This window comes from Pristiophorus japonicus, chromosome 2 (assembly GCF_044704955.1).
Source record: "Pristiophorus japonicus isolate sPriJap1 chromosome 2, sPriJap1.hap1, whole genome shotgun sequence".
Lineage (NCBI taxonomy): Eukaryota > Metazoa > Chordata > Chondrichthyes > Pristiophoridae > Pristiophorus > Pristiophorus japonicus.
The window spans coordinates 220,409,005-220,427,907 of NC_091978.1; the positions used below are offsets into that span (position 1 = coordinate 220,409,005).

At 41.7% G+C, this 18,903-nt stretch overlaps 1 protein-coding gene across 1 annotated transcript in view; it reads left to right on the plus strand.

Moving 5' to 3' along the window:
• LOC139233167 (cytokine-dependent hematopoietic cell linker-like) overlaps nt 1-18,903 on the plus strand; it is a 190,060-nt gene that overhangs the window by 66,049 nt on the left and 105,108 nt on the right. The window contains exon 4 of the mRNA XM_070863766.1: nt 2,275-2,318. Within this exon, the coding sequence (XP_070719867.1) occupies nt 2,275-2,318 (44 nt within the window). The remainder of the gene's footprint in view (nt 1-2,274; nt 2,319-18,903) is intronic.

Consider the following 18,903-nt stretch of genomic DNA (forward strand, 5'->3'; position numbering starts at 1 on the left):
ACCGACCCGGGAAGGCATCGGAAAAGCCGGTTTTCGGCGCGCAATGTGCATGCGCTGAAAACCAGCTTTTCCGATCTGTCAAGTTTTTGACTTGACAGATCCTCCGCAGATCGGGAGCAAGGACATTTGTAAGTGCAAATTTCCGATATTTACGCATACAAATGTCCTCAAAAATCTTGCGCCTGAAAATGCAGGCGCACAGCCTACTTTTACAGGCACAAGTGTTTTAAAAAAACACAAAAACATATAAAAATAAAGTTATTAAAACATATTTTATCATTTAAAAACCCTCCCCACAATGGTAAGTTTATTTTTTTTAACTTTTTTAAAAATCGGGAAAATATATATTTTTTAAGACATTAATAACTTTAATTTAAATGAATGTAGTGTATATTTGCTATTTTTTATTATTGTTTTGGGTGTTGAGGGCGGGGTGGGGGGTTCTCATTCATAGTAATAGGAGTTTAGGACCCTATGGAACTCCTATTACTATGAATGAGTATATATTTTACCTGATTGGCTGCCCAGAGCCATGTGACTCCAGCTTCAGGCCTGCGCACGTCCCGACGTGCACGCGCTGCGACTCGCAGTCAACTCAGGCCACAGCATCGGAAAGTCGAACGTGGGCAGCAGCTTAAGGTAGGTGCGTACTTTTTCTCTAAAATGCCTGCGGGAAGGCCAAAACGGAATTTCAGGGCCATTGTTTCAATTGGATCAAGATAAAAACCACCTTTTTACATCGTTTGAGTTTCAATGGCCCTAAATTTGCAGTCGGCTACATAACTAAGGAGTGCGTCGCTAACCTCTGAGCGAAATCCACACTCACCTGCTGCAAACCTAGGATTATGTGAGGAGGTGCTCCTTTCACTAACCAATCAGGAAACATTTCAACTCGACATCAAAGAACTTGTAAATTAAACGGTGTGCTACTAACTATATTAATTTGACAAGTACAGTACTTGGCTTTAAAAGCACAGGGAATACTTTGGAGTAAGTACATTTACTGGAAGACTCTGCAAGATAAAAATTGATTAAAGTGATCTCATCTCTCAAACATAACCTTTACAGCTGCCTGGTAGATTCTTTTACATGTTCATTTTTAATTATTGTACAATTCTGACATCCCCTCCCCTTACGCTGTGCAAACAGGCTCCCACGCCAGTTTGCACCAGCCATAACATTTTCCAGCATAATTGAAGCGCAGTAGGTGGGCAATTAGCTCAACTTTTCACCAGCACATCATTTCAATCATGACTTGAAAGTCGGAGCAGATCATCTGTCTATTCAGAACTTGACAGATCTCAGGTTCTGGATTTAGCACATGTGTAGAAATCCCAAACTTGTGGTCAATTTCAAAGGTGGTGTGACAGCACACTCTGAGAATACGCCGTCATACTGACTGCAAATTCAGAGCCATTATCTTTGAATGTAAAAAAAATGAAAGCCTGCAACTTTCTTATTATGTAGTGAGTTAAGTTTCTCTACACACTGGTGAGCAAATTGCAATTTTAATCAGGTTTTGTAGCTATGAATTTTATAGATTTATGCTCTTTCAGATTAATCCAAACAAGTGTCTAAAATCAGCTCAGTTTACTGAACCCTGACCTTCCTGAACCATGGGACACATGATTATAATTAATTGGAGCATGTAAAGATTCCCGGCCTCACAATGGAATTCAAAATGCAACCATCCCGCCACTCACAGCCATCAGAAACAAGTATTACAAATAAGTTGTTTTGATGTACTAGTTCCACTTTTGCCAGAGCTGCCATTTCAGACCATCATCAGCCCAAATCCTTCACTATTTGTTTTGCAGCATTTCGGCATAAATTCATATGAAAGCATGAAAGGACAAAGCAATTTGGGACATGAACTACCCACACAATGACTCTACCCCATCCATTTGATCACTTAACAGAAAAATTTGCATAAATGCTCCTTGATCCCAAAGGCAATCAAACCAAACTGCAGAATAATCATCCACCCTCACATTTTCACGATTCATTCCTTGGCCTGTGACCCTCCACAGACAACTTTCTTTCCCAACTGGCCTCAGCAACCACCATTGGATTATTTGATCATGTCAGTCAAAATCTATTTTTATTTCCTCTAATCCCATTCTCAAATAGATATTAACCAATTATTTTTGATATTACTTTTCTATTTTAGCAATCACGTCTTGAATTTTCATAAAACTAATTGATAGTGAGTAACTGTAATTTGTTTCTAGTTTATATCCTAATTCTAATTGCACATATTTTGTATTTTACCAGCTCCAGGCCACAGCTGCATGCAGGTTTCGCAGCACATGCAACAGGTATGTGACCTCCCCAAAATCATTATGAACAAACCATGTAGTTTTCAAGAGAATGACGGAGATGGAGATTCAGTATTGAGTAAGCACCACATGCTGGATTGATAACAGCAGTGTAATAATTTGATGTTAACCTCAGAGTCTGCAGAAAATAAACTCACTGTACAAATAAATGGTAAAGTAAACCGCAAATGCTGGTAATCTGAAACAAAAATACAAGATGCTGGAAACACACAGCAGGTCAGTCAGCACCTGTGGAGAGTGCAGACAGAAGAACTGAAAAATTATAGCTGAGCAGACGGTTACATAGAATCAGAAAAAAGGGGAATAAAGAAAGGGAAATAGCAAATAAATACTCGAAGCACCATCATCTATAAGAATCATCTGTAATCTGCTTAAAAGAGCAGAATATTCTTAAATGGTGTAAAAGATCATCTTGGGTCAGACAATAGGAAGAATCATAGAATCATAGAGCATGGAAGGAGGTAAATTGGCTCATCATGTCTGTGCCGACTATTTGAATTAGTCCCACTCTCCTGCCCTTTCCCCATAGTCCTTCAAATTTTTCCCCTTCAAGTATTTATTCAATACCCTTTTGAAAGGTATTATTGAATCTGCTTCCACCACCCTTTCAGGCAGTGCATTCCATAACTCGCTGCGTAAAAAAATTCTCCTTATCTCGTCTCTGGTTCTTTTTACAATTATCTTAAATCTGTTTCCTCTGGTTATCAACCCTTTTGACATTGGAAACAGTTTCTCCTTATTTACTCTATAAAAGCCCTTCATTATTTTGAACAGCTCTATTAAATTTCCCCTTAATCCTCTCTGTTATAAGGAGAACAACCCCAGCTTCTCTAGTCTCTCCACAAAACCAAAGTCTTTCATCCCTGGTACCATTCTCCTCTGCACCCTCTCTAAGGCCTCGACATGCTTCCTAAAGTGTGGTGTGCAGAATTGGACACAATTCTCCAGCTGGGGCCTAACCAGTGATTTATAAAGGTTGAATGTTAAAGGCTTTAAAGAAATGAAGAACATGTGAATAGCTGAGTCTGTGAGAGGCACAAACAGGGAAAAGGGTGAGAAAATGGAGGAACTTAAAACACAGAAAGACTGCCAATCAAGTCTTCAATGACAATATTAATATTTGCCAAAGTCCCAATTTACATCGTTAATTGCAAATTGGGAAGTCTTGAATTCGACCCACAATCCTGTTTCTAAGATGTACATTGTACCCAGTTGTTATGTAAGAAATGTGACTGGTTTCATAGTGTATCGGATAAAGTTTGTCAGACCACTCGATTATCTGGTGTTAGAATACGGTGAATTAGGCATTAGCTCCTTTCTTCACCATGCCACATTCCTTGGCACACATTTTCCTGGTTTGCACTGGGACCGGGAACCTTGCCTACCAACATCAGCTGTCAGACAATCACCCTCATATTGTTATCATAAACATTAATATGGTGAGGTCATGTGGCTTTTTCTGGAGTGCCTCTATCTAATGACATTGATATGTAATATTGTCTCATTATTGCGCCATCCTGATGACCTAGTCATGCATATTAATGGTCATTGCTAAGTGACAATGATATATACTTGTTCAGATAATGTACATTGTAAGCCGATTTATCCAGTCTCATGGGTGCTAGAAACTTTATAAAGGTGGAGTGGTTCAAGAGAGCATGGCGGATGCCAGTCTTTGACAGTCCAATTAAATGTTAATTGGTTTGTGTGCTTTCAGTTATATCTATCGCTCTGCTATTTGAACTTTCAATCCGTTTACCTTGCTGCAGCTGTCCCCCCACCAAGCAAAAGAAAAATATCCTTTTCGTTAGCAAAGAATAACCTGATTCACTATGACGGAGAAATTTGTCATGAAACTGCTCTGCAGGTTTGACTTTGCAAGCTGTCCAGGCAATAGTTTCTGAGCAAAAAAAAATAAAGTACTGCAGATGCTGGAAATATGAAAATAAAAACAGTAAAAGCTGGAAATACTCAGCAGGTTAGGCAGCATCCAAGGAAAAACAGCAGCAGTCACACTTCAGCCCTTCCCCAAAAAGAAAGACTTGCATTTTTACAGCGCCTTTCACAACCTCAGGACATCCCAAAGCACTTTACAGCCAATGAAGTATATTTATTTCTAAAGTGTAGTCACTGTTGTAATGTAGAAAATGCGGCAGCCAATTTGTGCACAGCAAGCTCCCACACAGCAATGAGATAATGGCCAGATAATCTATTTTAGTGATGTTGGATGAGGGATAAATATTGGCTGGACACTGAGGATAACTCCCCTGCTCTTCTGCGAACTAGTGCCATAGCATCTTTTACATCCTCCTGAGAGAACAACCAGTGCCTCGGTTTAGCATCTCATCTGAGAGGTGGCATTTCTCAGTACTGCACTGAATCGCAGCCTGGATTATGGGCTCAGCATGCTGGAGTGGAATCTTCAACCCACAACCTTCTGGGATTGAAGGCCGATAAATCCCCAGGGCCTGATGGACTGCATTCCAGAGTATTAAGGAGGTGGCCTTGGAAATAGCGGATGCATTGACAGTCATTTTCCAACATTCCATTGACTCTGGATCAGTTCCTATGGAGTGGAGGGTAGCCAATGTAACCCCACTTTTTAAAAAAGGAGGGAGAGAGAAAATATGGAATTATAGACCAGTCAGCCTGACATCGGTAGTGGGTAAAATGATGGAATCAATTATTAAGGATGTCATAGCAGCGCATTTGGAAAGGGGTGACATGATAGGTCCAAGTCAGCATGGATTTGTGAAGGGGAAATCATGCTTGACAAATCTTCTGGAATTTTTTGAGGATGTTTCCAGTAGAGTGGACAAGGGAGAACCAGTTGATGTGGTATATTTGGACTTTCAGAAGGCTTTCGACAAGGTCCCACACAAGAGATTAATGTGCAAAGTTAAAGCACATGGGATTGGGGGTAGTGTGCTGACATGGATTGAGAACTGGTTGTCAGACAGGAGGCAAAGAGTAGGAGTAAATGGGTACTTTTCAGAATGGCAGGCAGTGACTAGTGGGGTACCGCAAGGTTCTGTGTTGGGGCCCCAGCTGTTTACACTTACATTAATGATTTAGATGAGGGGATTAAATGTAGTATCTCCAAATTTGCGGATGGCACTAAGTTGGGTGGCAGTGTGAGCTGTGAGGAGGATGCTATGAGGCTGCAGAGCGACTTGGATAGGTTACATGAATGGGCAAATGCATGGCAGATGAGGTATAATGTGGATAAATGTGAGGTTATCCACTTTGGTGGTAAAAACAGAGAGACAGACTATTATCTGAATGGTGACAGTTTAGGAAAAGGGGAGGTGCAACGAGACCTGGGTGTCATGGTACATCAGTCATTGAAGGTTGGCATGCAGTACAGCTGGCGGTTAAGAAAGCAAATGGCATGTTGGCCTTCATAGCGAGGGGATTTGAGTACAGGGGCAGGTAGGTGTTGCTACAGTTGTGAGGCCACACCTGGAGTATTGTGTACAGTTTTGGTCTCCTCACCTGAGGAAGGACATTCTTGCAATTGAGGGAGTGCAGCGAAGGTTTACCAGACTGATTCCCGGGATGGCGGGACTGACCTATCAAGAAAGACTGGATCAACTGGGCTTGTATTCACTGGAGTTCAGAAGAATGAGAGGGGACCTCATAGAAACGTTTAAAATTCTGATGGGTTTCGACAGGTTAGATGCAGGAAGAATGTTCCCAATGTTGGGGAAGTCCAGAACCAGGGGTCACAGTCTAAGGATAAGGGGTAAGCCATTTAGGACCAAGATGAGGAGAAACTTCTTCACCCAGAGAGTGGTGAACCTGTGGAATTCTCTACCACAGAAAGTAGTTGAGGCCAATTCACTAAATATATTCAAACAGGAGTTAGATGTAGTCCTTACTACTAGGGGGATCAAGGGATATGGCGAGAAAGCAGGAATGGGGTACTGAAGTTGCATGTTCAGCCATGAACTTATTGAATGGCGGTGCAGGCTAGAATGGCCGAATGGCCTACTCCTGCACCTATTTTCTATGTTTCTATGTTTCTATGACTCAGAGGCAAGAGTGCAAGCAACTGAGCCACAGCTGACACCATGGACCTCAAAACTGATAGCTGCTGAGTCCATGGTCAGCAATACTTGTTACCCATCAATTAAAGAGTTAACTGGAAATCTGAATCTGCCAGATTATATCCTATGTCCCACCACTGTCATTTTGCACACAGCAAGATGAACAGACAGCAGTGAGACGCATGAGCCAATTTATCAAAGTTTTGATGTTATTGGTTGAGAGAGGAATGTTGGCCAAACTATTTTAGGTGAAAACTTAAGAGGATTTATGATGGCCCGAGCGCTAACAGTCAATGGAGCTCTGATCAGAGTAGGTTCAATCCTTATTGCACTCAGTTTGTGACCTGAGTAATGCCGGGTGGGGAGGTACTAAGCACAGGATACGGTATTTACCTGTGAGGGGGAAGGCAACTTATAGGGGAGTGTAAAATGGTATGTGGTGGGTGACTAGTGATCTGGGAGCAAACTGACTGCTTGTCTTCTAAGCAGCAGAGAAAATATGGGGGATTTTCAAGGAAAGAAAATGACGCTTAAGAAAGTACTTTTTTAAAGAAGAATTTGATGTGTAATTGGGAAGTGTTCTCCCCATATCAATTAGGTTCCCTTTGCACCCCACAGCATTCCATTGGCAAAGGTATCCAACAGATCTGCTATCGGGCCTCTGCAGCACTTTTCAACACACTATTGTTAAGTGAATGAAATTATTCTGTGGTTAATTGTCCTTTGATTTTCCTTCCTGCACTCATTGTAGGGAAGTACTTTACCTCTGTATTGTGCCTTTTCTCACTATAGCTTCATCATAAAGATCTCACTGAGTTGCAATTAGCAATGCAACTCCATATGCTAGTATAAATGGCACAGTATAGTGATCTTCAAATGGGCCCTATCACAAAACCTCTACAATGCTATCATGAAAATTTTTCGTCAAATCGTTCTCAACAGTACGTGCACCACCTCCCAGCTCACTACATTATTTGTATACTAGATCTAGTAAGGTAACTGGGTTAATCTAGCATTTGTTACAAATTGATTTAAAATAAATAACTTTTCAATAAAACTTCTCAACAAACCACGACTTCTCTTAAACATCGCCAATACCCTTCAGAACAGCTGATGCATATAAACACAATAAGGCATTTAATAATTCCTGCCATAGAGGGAGTGCAACGAAGGTTCACCAGACTGATTCCTGGGATAGGGGGATTGTCCTCTGAGGAGAGATTGAGTAGACTAGGACTATATTCTCGAGAGTTTAGAAGAATGAGAGGTGATCTCATTGAAACATACAAAATTCTTTCAGGGCTTGACAGGATAGATGCAGGGAGGATGTTTCCTCTGGCAGGGAGTCTAGAATGAGGAGACATTTCTTCACTCAGAGGGTGGTGAATCTTTGGAATTCTCTACCCCAGAGGGCTGTGGAGGCTCAGTCATTTACTATATTCAAAATAGAGATTGATAGATTTTTGGATATTAAGGGAATCGAGGGATAGTGCAGGAAACTGATTCGCAAAAGTAAATGTGGGTCCCTTACAGGCTGAGATAGGAGAAATTATAATGTGGAATAAGGAAATGGCAGAGAAATTAAGCAAATACTCAGGGCTAGAAATTTGTCTTTTGGCCATAGCAGTATTTTTTCGGCATTTATTGCCAAAAATACCACTAATCACACCACCATTTTTTAAAAGCATAAGTTTAGTTAAAATTGTGGTGAGTAGTAAAAATTGGCATTGTACGAGGATACAAGGCGGAAACCACAGTCTTCAGCAACTTTAGTCCAAGACTGATTACTGCTAAAAGACAGGCCCTGGGAGCGGGTAAACACAAAAAAAATTGCAAAGACTAAAAAATAAAAAATCACAAAACATTTACAAGACCCTTATCTAAGTAATTGCTGCAAAAAAATTTAAAAAATAAAAACATTAACTTACATTTTTTGCAGTTCTTCATACATACTATTGTTTTTGAGGCTGCAACGCAAGTTTTCCTCAGGTGTTTTTTTGGCCCAGAATATGGGTGCGCCGAATATCCAAACTACGGTGATATCGCTTTTTTTCATCTTGCATGCCAGCAGTCTGCTTTTCAGTGGTATTTCAAAACCGCCAGCGCAAGACTTCGGCAAAACTATCGGATCACCGTTTTACGGCAAAAACGGCACAATATTGCCAAAAAAAATGAGCGCAAGGTTGGTGAATTTCCAAACCTTTGTGTCTGTCTTCACGGAAGAAGACACATAAAATCTCCTGGAAATAGTGGAGTAGCAAGGGTCTAGCGAGAATGAGAAACTGAAAGAAATTAGTATTAGTAAAATAATAGTACTGGAAACATTAATGGGACTGAAAGCCGATAAATCCCCTGGACCTGATGGCCTACATCCTAGGGTTTTGAAAAAGGTGGCTATAGAAATCGTGGATGCAATAGTTGTCATCTTCCAAAATTCTAGAGATTCTAGAATGGTTACCACAGATTGGAAGGTTGCTAATATAAACGCACTATTTAAGAAAGGATGGAGAGAGAAAACGGGAAGCTACAGACCAGTTAGCCTGACGTCAGTAGTGGGAGAATTTTGGAACTAATTATTAAAGATGAAATAGTAGCACATTTGGAAAGCAGTGACGGGATCGGACCAAGTCAGCACGGATTTATGAAAGGGAAATCATGCTTGACAAATCCTATAGAATTTTTTGAGGATGTAACTAGTAGAGTGGACAAGGGAGAACCAGTGGATGTGGTGTATTTCGACTTTCAAAAGGCTATTGACAAGGTCCCACACAAGACATTGGTGTGCAAAATTAAAGCACATGGTGCTGACGTGAATAGAGAACTGGTTGGCAGACAGGAAGCAGAGAGTCGGGATAAATGGGTCCTTTTCAGAATGGCAGGCAGTGACTTGTGGGGTGCCACAGGACTCAGTGCTGGGACTCCAGCTATTTACAATATACATTAATGATTTAGACGAAGGAATTGAGTATAATATCTCCAAGTTTGCAGATGACACTAAGCTGGGTGGCAGTGTGAGCTGTGAGGAGGATGCTAAGAGGCTGCAGGGTGACTTGGACAGGTTAGGTGAGTAGGCAAATGCATGGCAGATGCAGTATAATGTGGATAAATATGAGGTTATCCACTATGGTGGCAAAAACACAAAGGCAGAATATTATCTGAATGGCGGCAGGTTAGGAAAAGGGGAGGTGCAACGAGACCTGGGTATCATGGTACATCAGTCATTGAAAATTGGCATGCAGGTACAGCAGGCGGTGAAGAAGGCAAATGGTATGTTGGCCTTCATAGCTAGGGGATTTGAGTATAGGAGCAGGGAGGTCTTATTGCAGTTGTACAGAGCCTTGGTGAGGCCTCACCTGGAATATTGTGTTCAGTTTTGGTCTCCTAATCTGAGGAAGGACGTTCTTGCTATTGAGGGAGTGCAGTGAAGGTTCACCAGACTGATTCCCGGGATGGCAGGACTGACACATGAGGAGAGACTGGATCGACTGGGCCTGTATTCACTGGAGTTTAGAAGGATGAGAGGGAATCTCATAGAAACATATAAAATTCTGACGGGACTAGACAGGTTAGATGTAGGAAGAATGGTCCCGATGTTGGGGAAGTCCAGAACCAGGGGACACAGTGTAAGGATAAGGGGTAAGCCATTTAGAACTGAGATGAGCAGAAGCTTCTTCACTCAGAGAGTTGTTAACTTGTGGAATTCTCTACCGCAGAGAGTTGTTGATGCCAGTTCATTGGATATATTCAAGAAGGAGTTAGATATGGCCTTTACGGCTAAAGGGATCAAGGGGTATGGAGAGAAAGCAGGGAAGGAGTACTGAGGTGAATGATCAGCCATGATCTTATTGAATTGTGGTGCAGGTTCAAAGGGCCGAATGGTCTACTCCTGCACCTATTTTCTATGTTTCTATGTTTCTAGGATGTGGTAACAGGGCACTTAGAAAATAATAATAGGATTGGCAGTCAACATGGATTTTTGAAAGGAAAATCATGTTTGACAAATCTGTTCAGAATTTTTTGAGGTTCTAACTAATAGAATAGATAAGAGGGAACCAGTGGATGTAGTGTATTTCGATTTTCAGAAGGCATTCGATAAGGTGCCACACAAGAAGTTATTAAACAAAATTAGAGCTAATGGATTGGGGGTAATATAGCAGCATGGATTGAGGATTGGTTAACGGACAGAGAATAGGAATAAACGGGTAATTTTCAGGTTGGCAGGCTATAACTAGTGGGATGCCACAAGAATCGGTGCTTGGGACCCAGCTATTCACAATTTATATCAATGATTTGGATGATACAAAGTTAGATGGGGATGTAATTTGTGAGGTGGATGCAAAGAGGCTTCAAGGGGATATAGACCTGCTAAGTGAATGGGCAAGAGCATGGCAAATGGAATATAATATGGAGAAATGTGAAGTTATCCACTTTGGTAGGAAAAATAGAAAAGCACAGTAAAGACATCTTACTGGAATTATATATGGCCCTGGTGAGACTGCACCTGGAATATTGTGTATAGTTTTGGTCTCCTTACCTAAGGAAGGATATACTTGTCATACTTGTCATACAGAGAGTGCAATGAAGGTTCACCAGACTGATTCCTGGGATGGGGATTGTCCGATGAGGAGAGATTGAGTAGACTAGGCCTATATTCTCTCGAGTTTAGAAGAATGAGAGGTGATCTCATTGAAACATACAAAATTCTTACAGGGCTTGATAAGGTAGATGCAGGGAGGATATTTCCTCTGGCTGAGGGGTCTAGAACCAGAGGTCACAGTCTCAGAATAAGGGGTTGGCCATTTAAGGCTGAGATGAGAAGAAACCTCTTCACTTAGAGGAGATTTTTGGATATTAAGGGAATCAAGGGATATGGGCACAGTGCAGGAAAGTGGATTTGAGGTGGAAGATCAGCCATGATCTCATTGAAAGGCGGAGCAGGCTCGAGGGGCCGAATGGCCTACTCCTGTTCCTAATTCTTATGTTCTTTAAACAGTTTATGAAAGAGAACATTAATGGACATAAAAAAGCTCCTAATCACTAAAGTGAATGACTTTCCTAGGATCTACAGCTTAACAAAAAAAAATTGTTTCAAAAACTGTAATCACAATTAATCAGGAAAGTGTTATGGAATTGGAGACAATACTTTCCATCCTCTGTATAGATTCTTCTGAACAATTCTGCTGTACAACTCCTCTCAGCGGTGGGTGTTCAAATCAGGTACTAGTACAATCCTGGCAGTAGATGAGCCCTGTAGTTAATGGGCTGAATGGTATTGATATTGTGAGTGTTTGTGGCAAAAACAGAAAACACAGTTCCAGAGGTTATAGCATAGGAAATGTATTTGATTAAGTGGTGCAGTTTTGTACTGTTTAATTATTAATAATATAATTGATGATTTTTCTTCGCTTCTGATCTGCAAGTAACTAATTCTGGAATTTTGTTCCATGTACACTGGTTACCCCACAAGGGATCTTACCCAGTGCTCACTGTTCAGGGATCAATTTCTAACTCTGTGCTCCCACCAGGGGAACATCACCCACCGGCAAGTGCAAATCGTAAAATTACCCTTTTCATGTTCGAGCCAACACAGAGGCCGGAATTTTCACATTGCATGCGGGTTTGGGGACGGGTCAGCAGTAAAAGCTCTGAAATTGACAGTGCATCGGGAACCCACCGTCATCCTGTCGACTTCTGCGTTTAACTAGGGCGCATTTTTGGGCGTGCCACGGACTCGTTCAGGAGAGGTGGACAACCTCATTGAGGTAGTTAGCTGCTCGTTGAGAGACCCTTAACAGTCTTTTTAACATGAGGTTTGGGCTTTAACTGGTTGTGCATAGTATTCGCGGACTTCGAGAAACTTGCCTGTGAAGGACAGGCGGAAGCTCAGTGGACATGGTGCGTTCATTAAGTCACAGCTGGAAAAAGCACATAAATACTCACACATTACACCTGCTTCCTTGCCTAAGGAAAGGGCTCTGGCTCACACCATTTTGTGTTGAGATTTTGCTTTCAGGAGTTAGAGTGATTTCTGCAAACTCTGAAGCAATTCTCACCACATTGCAAGTCACTCTCAGTACATTGGAGGATTGTGCCTCTGATCTCCACTTTACCTGGCATCTATCAGAGCAGCATGGGTGCTGCTTAAGCTGTTTCACCTTGGACCTCAGAATCGGACCAAGATGAGCCCCAGCACCAACAAGAGCAGCCACACCAGCAGCAGCATCAGCAGCAGCCTTCTCCTCACCGGCCTGATGCTCCACAGGAGAGAGGGGGTCAGCACAGGGGTGCAGCGCGCCGGAGGTTATACCCTCAACACAGGGTATACAGGCAGAGCATGAGCTTCCTGGACATGACTGAGCAGCAGTGTGTCAGAAGGTTCAGGCAGACATTTGTTGCATACTTGAACAAGATCTTCTGTCCAGAGGATCTGCCAGACACGCCTTACCAGTTGCTGTCAAAGTCACCACCGCTCTCAACTTCTTCACCTCAGGCTCCTTCCAGGGATCTGCAGCAGACATTTGTAGGATCGTGAAATTGGCTGCCCACAGATGCATCACCCAGGTGACCAATGCCATAATTCATAGGTCAGCCACTTAGGTAAACTTTGCCATTGATGAAGCCAGTGTCAATGAGCGGGCGCTCGGCTCTGCAGCTTTGGCTGGCTTCCCACAGGCTCAGGGCATCATTGACTGCACAAATGTGGCCATCAAGGCACCCCACATCACCCAGGAGTGTTTGTGAACTGCAAGGGCTTCTGCTCCCTCAATGTGCAGCTCACCTGCAACCATAAAAACATCGTCATGCATGTGTGAGCCAGATTCTCAGGAAGCTGTCATGACTCTTTCGTCCTGTGTCAATCTGGTGAAAGGAAATTGCTTCACAAGGTGTAGCAAGATTGAAGAGGCCATTTCCTTCCTGGTTATGTACCACAAACAAGAAAAAATAAAATTGTTGAAAATCAGATTATGAATACTGCTCTGCATCCTCGATATTATGCATCAAAGCCAACCCATTGGAAATTAAGCTCCATAAAGCTGATTCACAAAACCAATTTCAGTTGCAATGAAATAAAAATGTTCATAATATCTCCACTTACATTATTAAATGTAACCTTCAACACATAAACTAGCTCTAATATAAACTTGTCTTGTACTTGCCTGGCTCATTTATAACAGCTGAGTCATTTTTGTGAAAAGAATTATATGGCCAGAGTGGAAATCTTTAAGATGTGGTGTCCTCAATCTTGGAATTTAGCAGCTGGTCAGGACTGGGCCTGTAGCAATAGTTCCTGTATATCCAGTACGGATTGCTTACAAACTGGATCCTCTGCTACATGTTCTGTTTGAAAAAATCCAGCTCATTACATCGGTTTCAAGTGAAGTAGTCCCAGGTGGGACAGCTTACAGGAAGCACTAAATTGCAACCGTATTTTATAATCCAATATTCTGACTAATACCCTGAAATCCCGGCCTCAACGTACGGTACTGACACAGCGAGGCCTCGCAAAAGCCGGTTTTCCGATCTGTCAAGATATCTCTGGACAGGTTTTCTGCATCCCCGCAGGAAGGACATTCACGCGGGCAAGATTGCGCATAGCCTACTTTTACCACGTAAGAGTTTTAAAACATATAAAAATAAAATTTTAAAACACATTTTTGTGTTAAAAATCCTGTTCACTGAGATAAGTTTATTTTAAACCCTATTAAAACACTTAAAAAAAATACAAAAACATATTTTTTTCTAAAACATTTAATTAACTTTAATTTCAATTAATATTAAATATGCAAAGTGTTTTTTTATTTTTTTATGTTGTGTTTGGGTGTTTTAGGGGGTATTCTCATTGATAGTAACAGGAACTCAGAGATACGGAGTTCCCATTACTATCAATGAGAATCCTGCACCGTGATTGGTTGTCCAGTCCCACGTGACTCCAGCTTCTCCGTCCGTATCTCCAAGACGTGGACACGCTGCAAAGCACGGGAAGAGAAGGCCTCCGACCGGAATCTAAGGCGCCTCCGGGATCACCAGGTACTTACGCAAAAAAATTTTGGATCGGAGGCGTTCGTCCAAAAGAAACCTCTGACCAGAATTTTAGCCCCATCACTAAGATGCTACTCCACAATAAACGCCAAGCCTGACAATAGAAAGGAGAAGGAATGATGCTGCCAATGTGGTAACGGTTTACAGTGTTACAGGCCACACTGTTCCTGCTTACAGATGCATGCTCAACAGTGCAATGTACTCGAGAACAAATTAAACTGTTTTTTAAATTGAGGTTTGTGTTGAAAATGAATTGATTTTTATTTGCCTTGTGTGTGCTCCCCATAATGCTTTATACCCAAAGGTCAGAAGAAATTGCCATTGTAGACACATGATTTTGAGGGTAATCCATTCTGCCCAGAACCATGGAGGTCATGGTAGCTTTCCTCATTGTTGGTATTAGGGTACATTTTGTGAGGCCCCCTTTAACGCTAGTTGGGCCTGTCAGCCAGCCAGTGCCTATCAGAAAATCGCCCTCCTAAATTTCATAATACATGGGTAGGTGCATTTGCTGGTGGTTATATTGTTTTAAATCCCTCCGTTTAACATTCACTTCTACTTTGTGAATGGTTCCTAAAAACAGCATTATCAAGTTAGCATGCATTTTTATATACTTAAGTAATATATTGGCCTTGAATGGTGTCTTCAACGGCATATGCTCAACATGTTTCCACATGTGCTTGTGCGAAACTCGGAACTTGCGATCTGTCACGGTACGCCTTGACAGATCAAACAAACAAAACGTAAAATCAGTATTGCTAGCGCAGAGTTGGGCTATTTGCCAACAACTGCTGAACAATTGCCCACATAACTCTTACAGCTGGTAAAAGCAGGCATAGGGTCTGCTTTCATCAGCGTAAGGGTTATTATAGATCTTTAATTAAACATTTCAAAATAAAACTATGATGCACAAACACTTTAAATTAGTTTATACAAACATTGGCCAGGACTAAGATGTTTACATTTATTTTTCAAATAATTAAATCTTTATTGTATCTGTTATTGTATCAATGGACTTATGAATAAAATCAAAATTCAGAACATTTATATGTATTAGAATTGTGTAAATTATTTAATTATTTTGGGATTCCATTGCATGTCATTAGGGAATTCCATTTGTGAATGACTGATTCCTTTGTGATTGGAAGACCGGGCCCATGTGATCCCAGGGACGCTTCCGAACCGCCTGCGTCCCTGGGATTCGTGGGCCTTTACGCTGACATTCACCTAGAGCCCCACAGTCCAAACTTTCCGCAGCCTGGACACATGGAGGTAGGTGCAGAAATGTTTCACGGGTTGGAGAGGTAATCCAGAGATTCGCATCCAACCAAAATTTCTAGCATAAATACATAATAAAAATCCTTAGTTAAATTATATTGAGGGAGGAATTGAGCTGATTGGTGTGTGAGGCAATCATAAATGCATTCATGAAGATTTGCTCTAGTTGATGATTCCAGCAGAATCACAAAAATCAGGTGCCTCTGAAGCCCATTGTGGCCATCACTAAGGTGAATCTACAGGAGGTTCTTTGGAGGCAATTGCAGTCCGAAGTTAAGGAGGCAAGTCCAGAGCAGGGGAAGCCCAAGTTTCCCTTGTGGGGCCCGGAGGAGCTTAAAAATAAATATAAAAAATTGCTGGGCCTTTTCTGGTTCAAGATCCAACTCCTGAAACCATTGGGCTGACGGAGAAACCAACGTTGCTCCCCTGCTCAAGCCTCAGACCCAGTTATATTGCCGGAGCCCGATCTGCCTATTTAAAGAGGACCCCACTGGCTTTGGCTATGTCTGAAATTTAAAATTGCAGTCGACCAGATCGAGGCAGGAATGCAATGGGTAAGCCTGCACTCATATTTAACTCTCACCGCCCTGGCCTGGTTTCCATCTGGTTTGGGAGGGGTTAAAATTGCTCCCAGTCTTCTTTCATCCTATACTGAAGAAGGAAGAGGGAGTTAGTTAATTATGTGTAGTGATGCTGGGCAAACATGATCTCCTACAGCATCACTGATTCTCTTAAGAAAGGAATTTCTCAGTGTTTTTTTCTGAAATTGGCCGCTGGTTTTTTTTCCAGCTGTTTTTTGCCGCCTCTAGGAGCTGGCATTACTCGTGAGGATGATCCATGAGGTCTGTGGGATAGCGTTAGACCTAATGGGACTGATGGTCTTTTCTTTTTATGCATTCATATGTTCATATTGATTTACTAACTTCTCTAGTGAGTATTTTTGCCCCTCAATTCTGAGAAAATAGTTGAGCTTTGCTTATTATATAATACACCAAAAACACTTTGAAAGATCATGTGCAATCAGTTATATTGCTAGATAAACATATTAATTGATTTAATGTATTTATTTGTACTGTTGACAACATGGATATCTACATTATTATTGAATGATCTGTTTCAAGTTTTAATTTAAGCATTGACACTTCTGACACAATCTGTGGTTTGATTTTTTTCATTGTGTTGGAGGAAACAAGGAAAACCATTGTCTATGTTAAACTGCGATTCTGGTTCTCTTTAATAACATAGTGCTATGATTTCCTAGAATATTTTGCTTTCAGGTGTAATTATCTGATTAAAAAAAGTATATTCACATCAGGCGCACTGCACAGAAAATTGAAATGTTAATGGATTCATTTTGATGAGGATTATCATATGGAATAGCATTTCACTGTTTCTTTATCTGAATAAGGACGGGACTCAGATTTATTTAAATAAAAACGCCATTATATAAATGTCATATAATTTTGAGGAAAATACATTTCACAAAATTACTATTGTTTCACCATTTGGTTGTAACAACAATCTGAATAATGTATTTAAATTATTGCTGCTTTTCCACAATTGAGTTAGAATCACAGAATCTTACAACACAGAAGGAGGCTATTCAGCCCATTATGCCTATGTTGGTTCTTTCAAAGAGCTATCCAATTAGTCCCACTACCCTGCCCTTTCCCCATAGCCTTACAAATTTTTCCTTTGCAAATATATATCCAATTTCCTTTTGAAAGTTGCAATTGAATCTGCTTCCACCACCATTTCAGGCACTGCATTCCAGATCATAATAACACGCTGTGTAATAAACTTCTCCGCATCTCTCCCTTGGTTCTTTTGCCAATCAGTGTCCTCTGGATACCAACCTTCCTGCCAGTGGAAACAATTTCTCCCTACATTACAACAGTGGCTACACTCCAAAAGTATTAATTGGCTGTTGCGCTTTGAAACGTCATGAGAGGGGTGGATTTTGCTGCTCCGGAGTCGGCTCATTTGTATTCTCCTCTTCCTCCTCCTCCTGCTCCAGACAATGGCAATGATGTGGAATTTCCCTTGACGGATGCTGTGCCTGTGGCTGGTCATCTGGAAATAGAAAGCAACAGATGAGTAGTTAGCAGCAGGGGAGGGGGCAGAGTGACATGAGGAAGGTCACATAGCACAGGCTCATGTGAAAGACCACTGCTACTCCATTATATCTAGTCCAGAGACACTGCATGACATTGCCCCAACCTTGGTCCAGATACACTGCATGACATTGCCTCAACCCAGCCCAGGGAGTGTACAGGACATTGCCCCAACCCTAGTCCGGAGACACAGCATGACATTGCCCCAACCCTAGTCCAGAGACACTACATGACATTGCCTCAACCCAGCCCAGGTTGTGTGCAGAACTTATCCTCAGTTTCCAGCTGAGGTCAGCACCCACAGTGGCAGCTGCCCGATCTGAGACGAGGCCTGCCACTCTCTCCTCGATGACGATGTGTGGCAGGCTCTGAGGCAGACTGCTGCCTGTACACACCTGCTCGCGGTGATTGTGTGACTTCTTGGCCTGCAAAGATGAAAATGGGAATGCTTACAAGAGGGTCCATCTGCTCTTGTGGCACAGATAATCATCAAAGTACTTATACCATACTGTCTGAATGTAATATAGTCATCGGTTTAATGGCCTTGGAAGTTGCACGTGGTTCATCAGGAGGACGTCAAAGTGTGGAGCCATCTTATGAGATCTCAGAAAGCAATCTTAATAATGTGTAAAGATCATTCATGGCAAATAGGATGCCAAACTAAGCCTACCTATGTGTCATGCATTTTAGGAGGCAACCCACAGAGTGCTGAGAGGCACCAACAGCATGTGAACAAATAGTGTGTCAGATTTATCATTGAAGTAATGAAGGAGTGCATGAATTAAAATTGTATTCACTCTAATGACCCTTGTAAAATCATTAAACTTCTTTCGGCACCGTGTGCCACTCCTGACCACTGTGTCTGAGACAGAGACCTCCTCAGCAATTTCCCTCCACATCCTCTTAAATATGGGTGGCAGGGGACTAGATCCACCCCTCCGATATAATTCCTGCCATTTTCTCTCCACAACCCCCTCTAGAACTTCATTAGCCTTGTGGCTGAATTGCCTGCACGATGTCTTGAATCGTCATCCTCCATCATCAAAATCCAAATGTAAAATGGCTGATTCAGTCCCGGGTGTA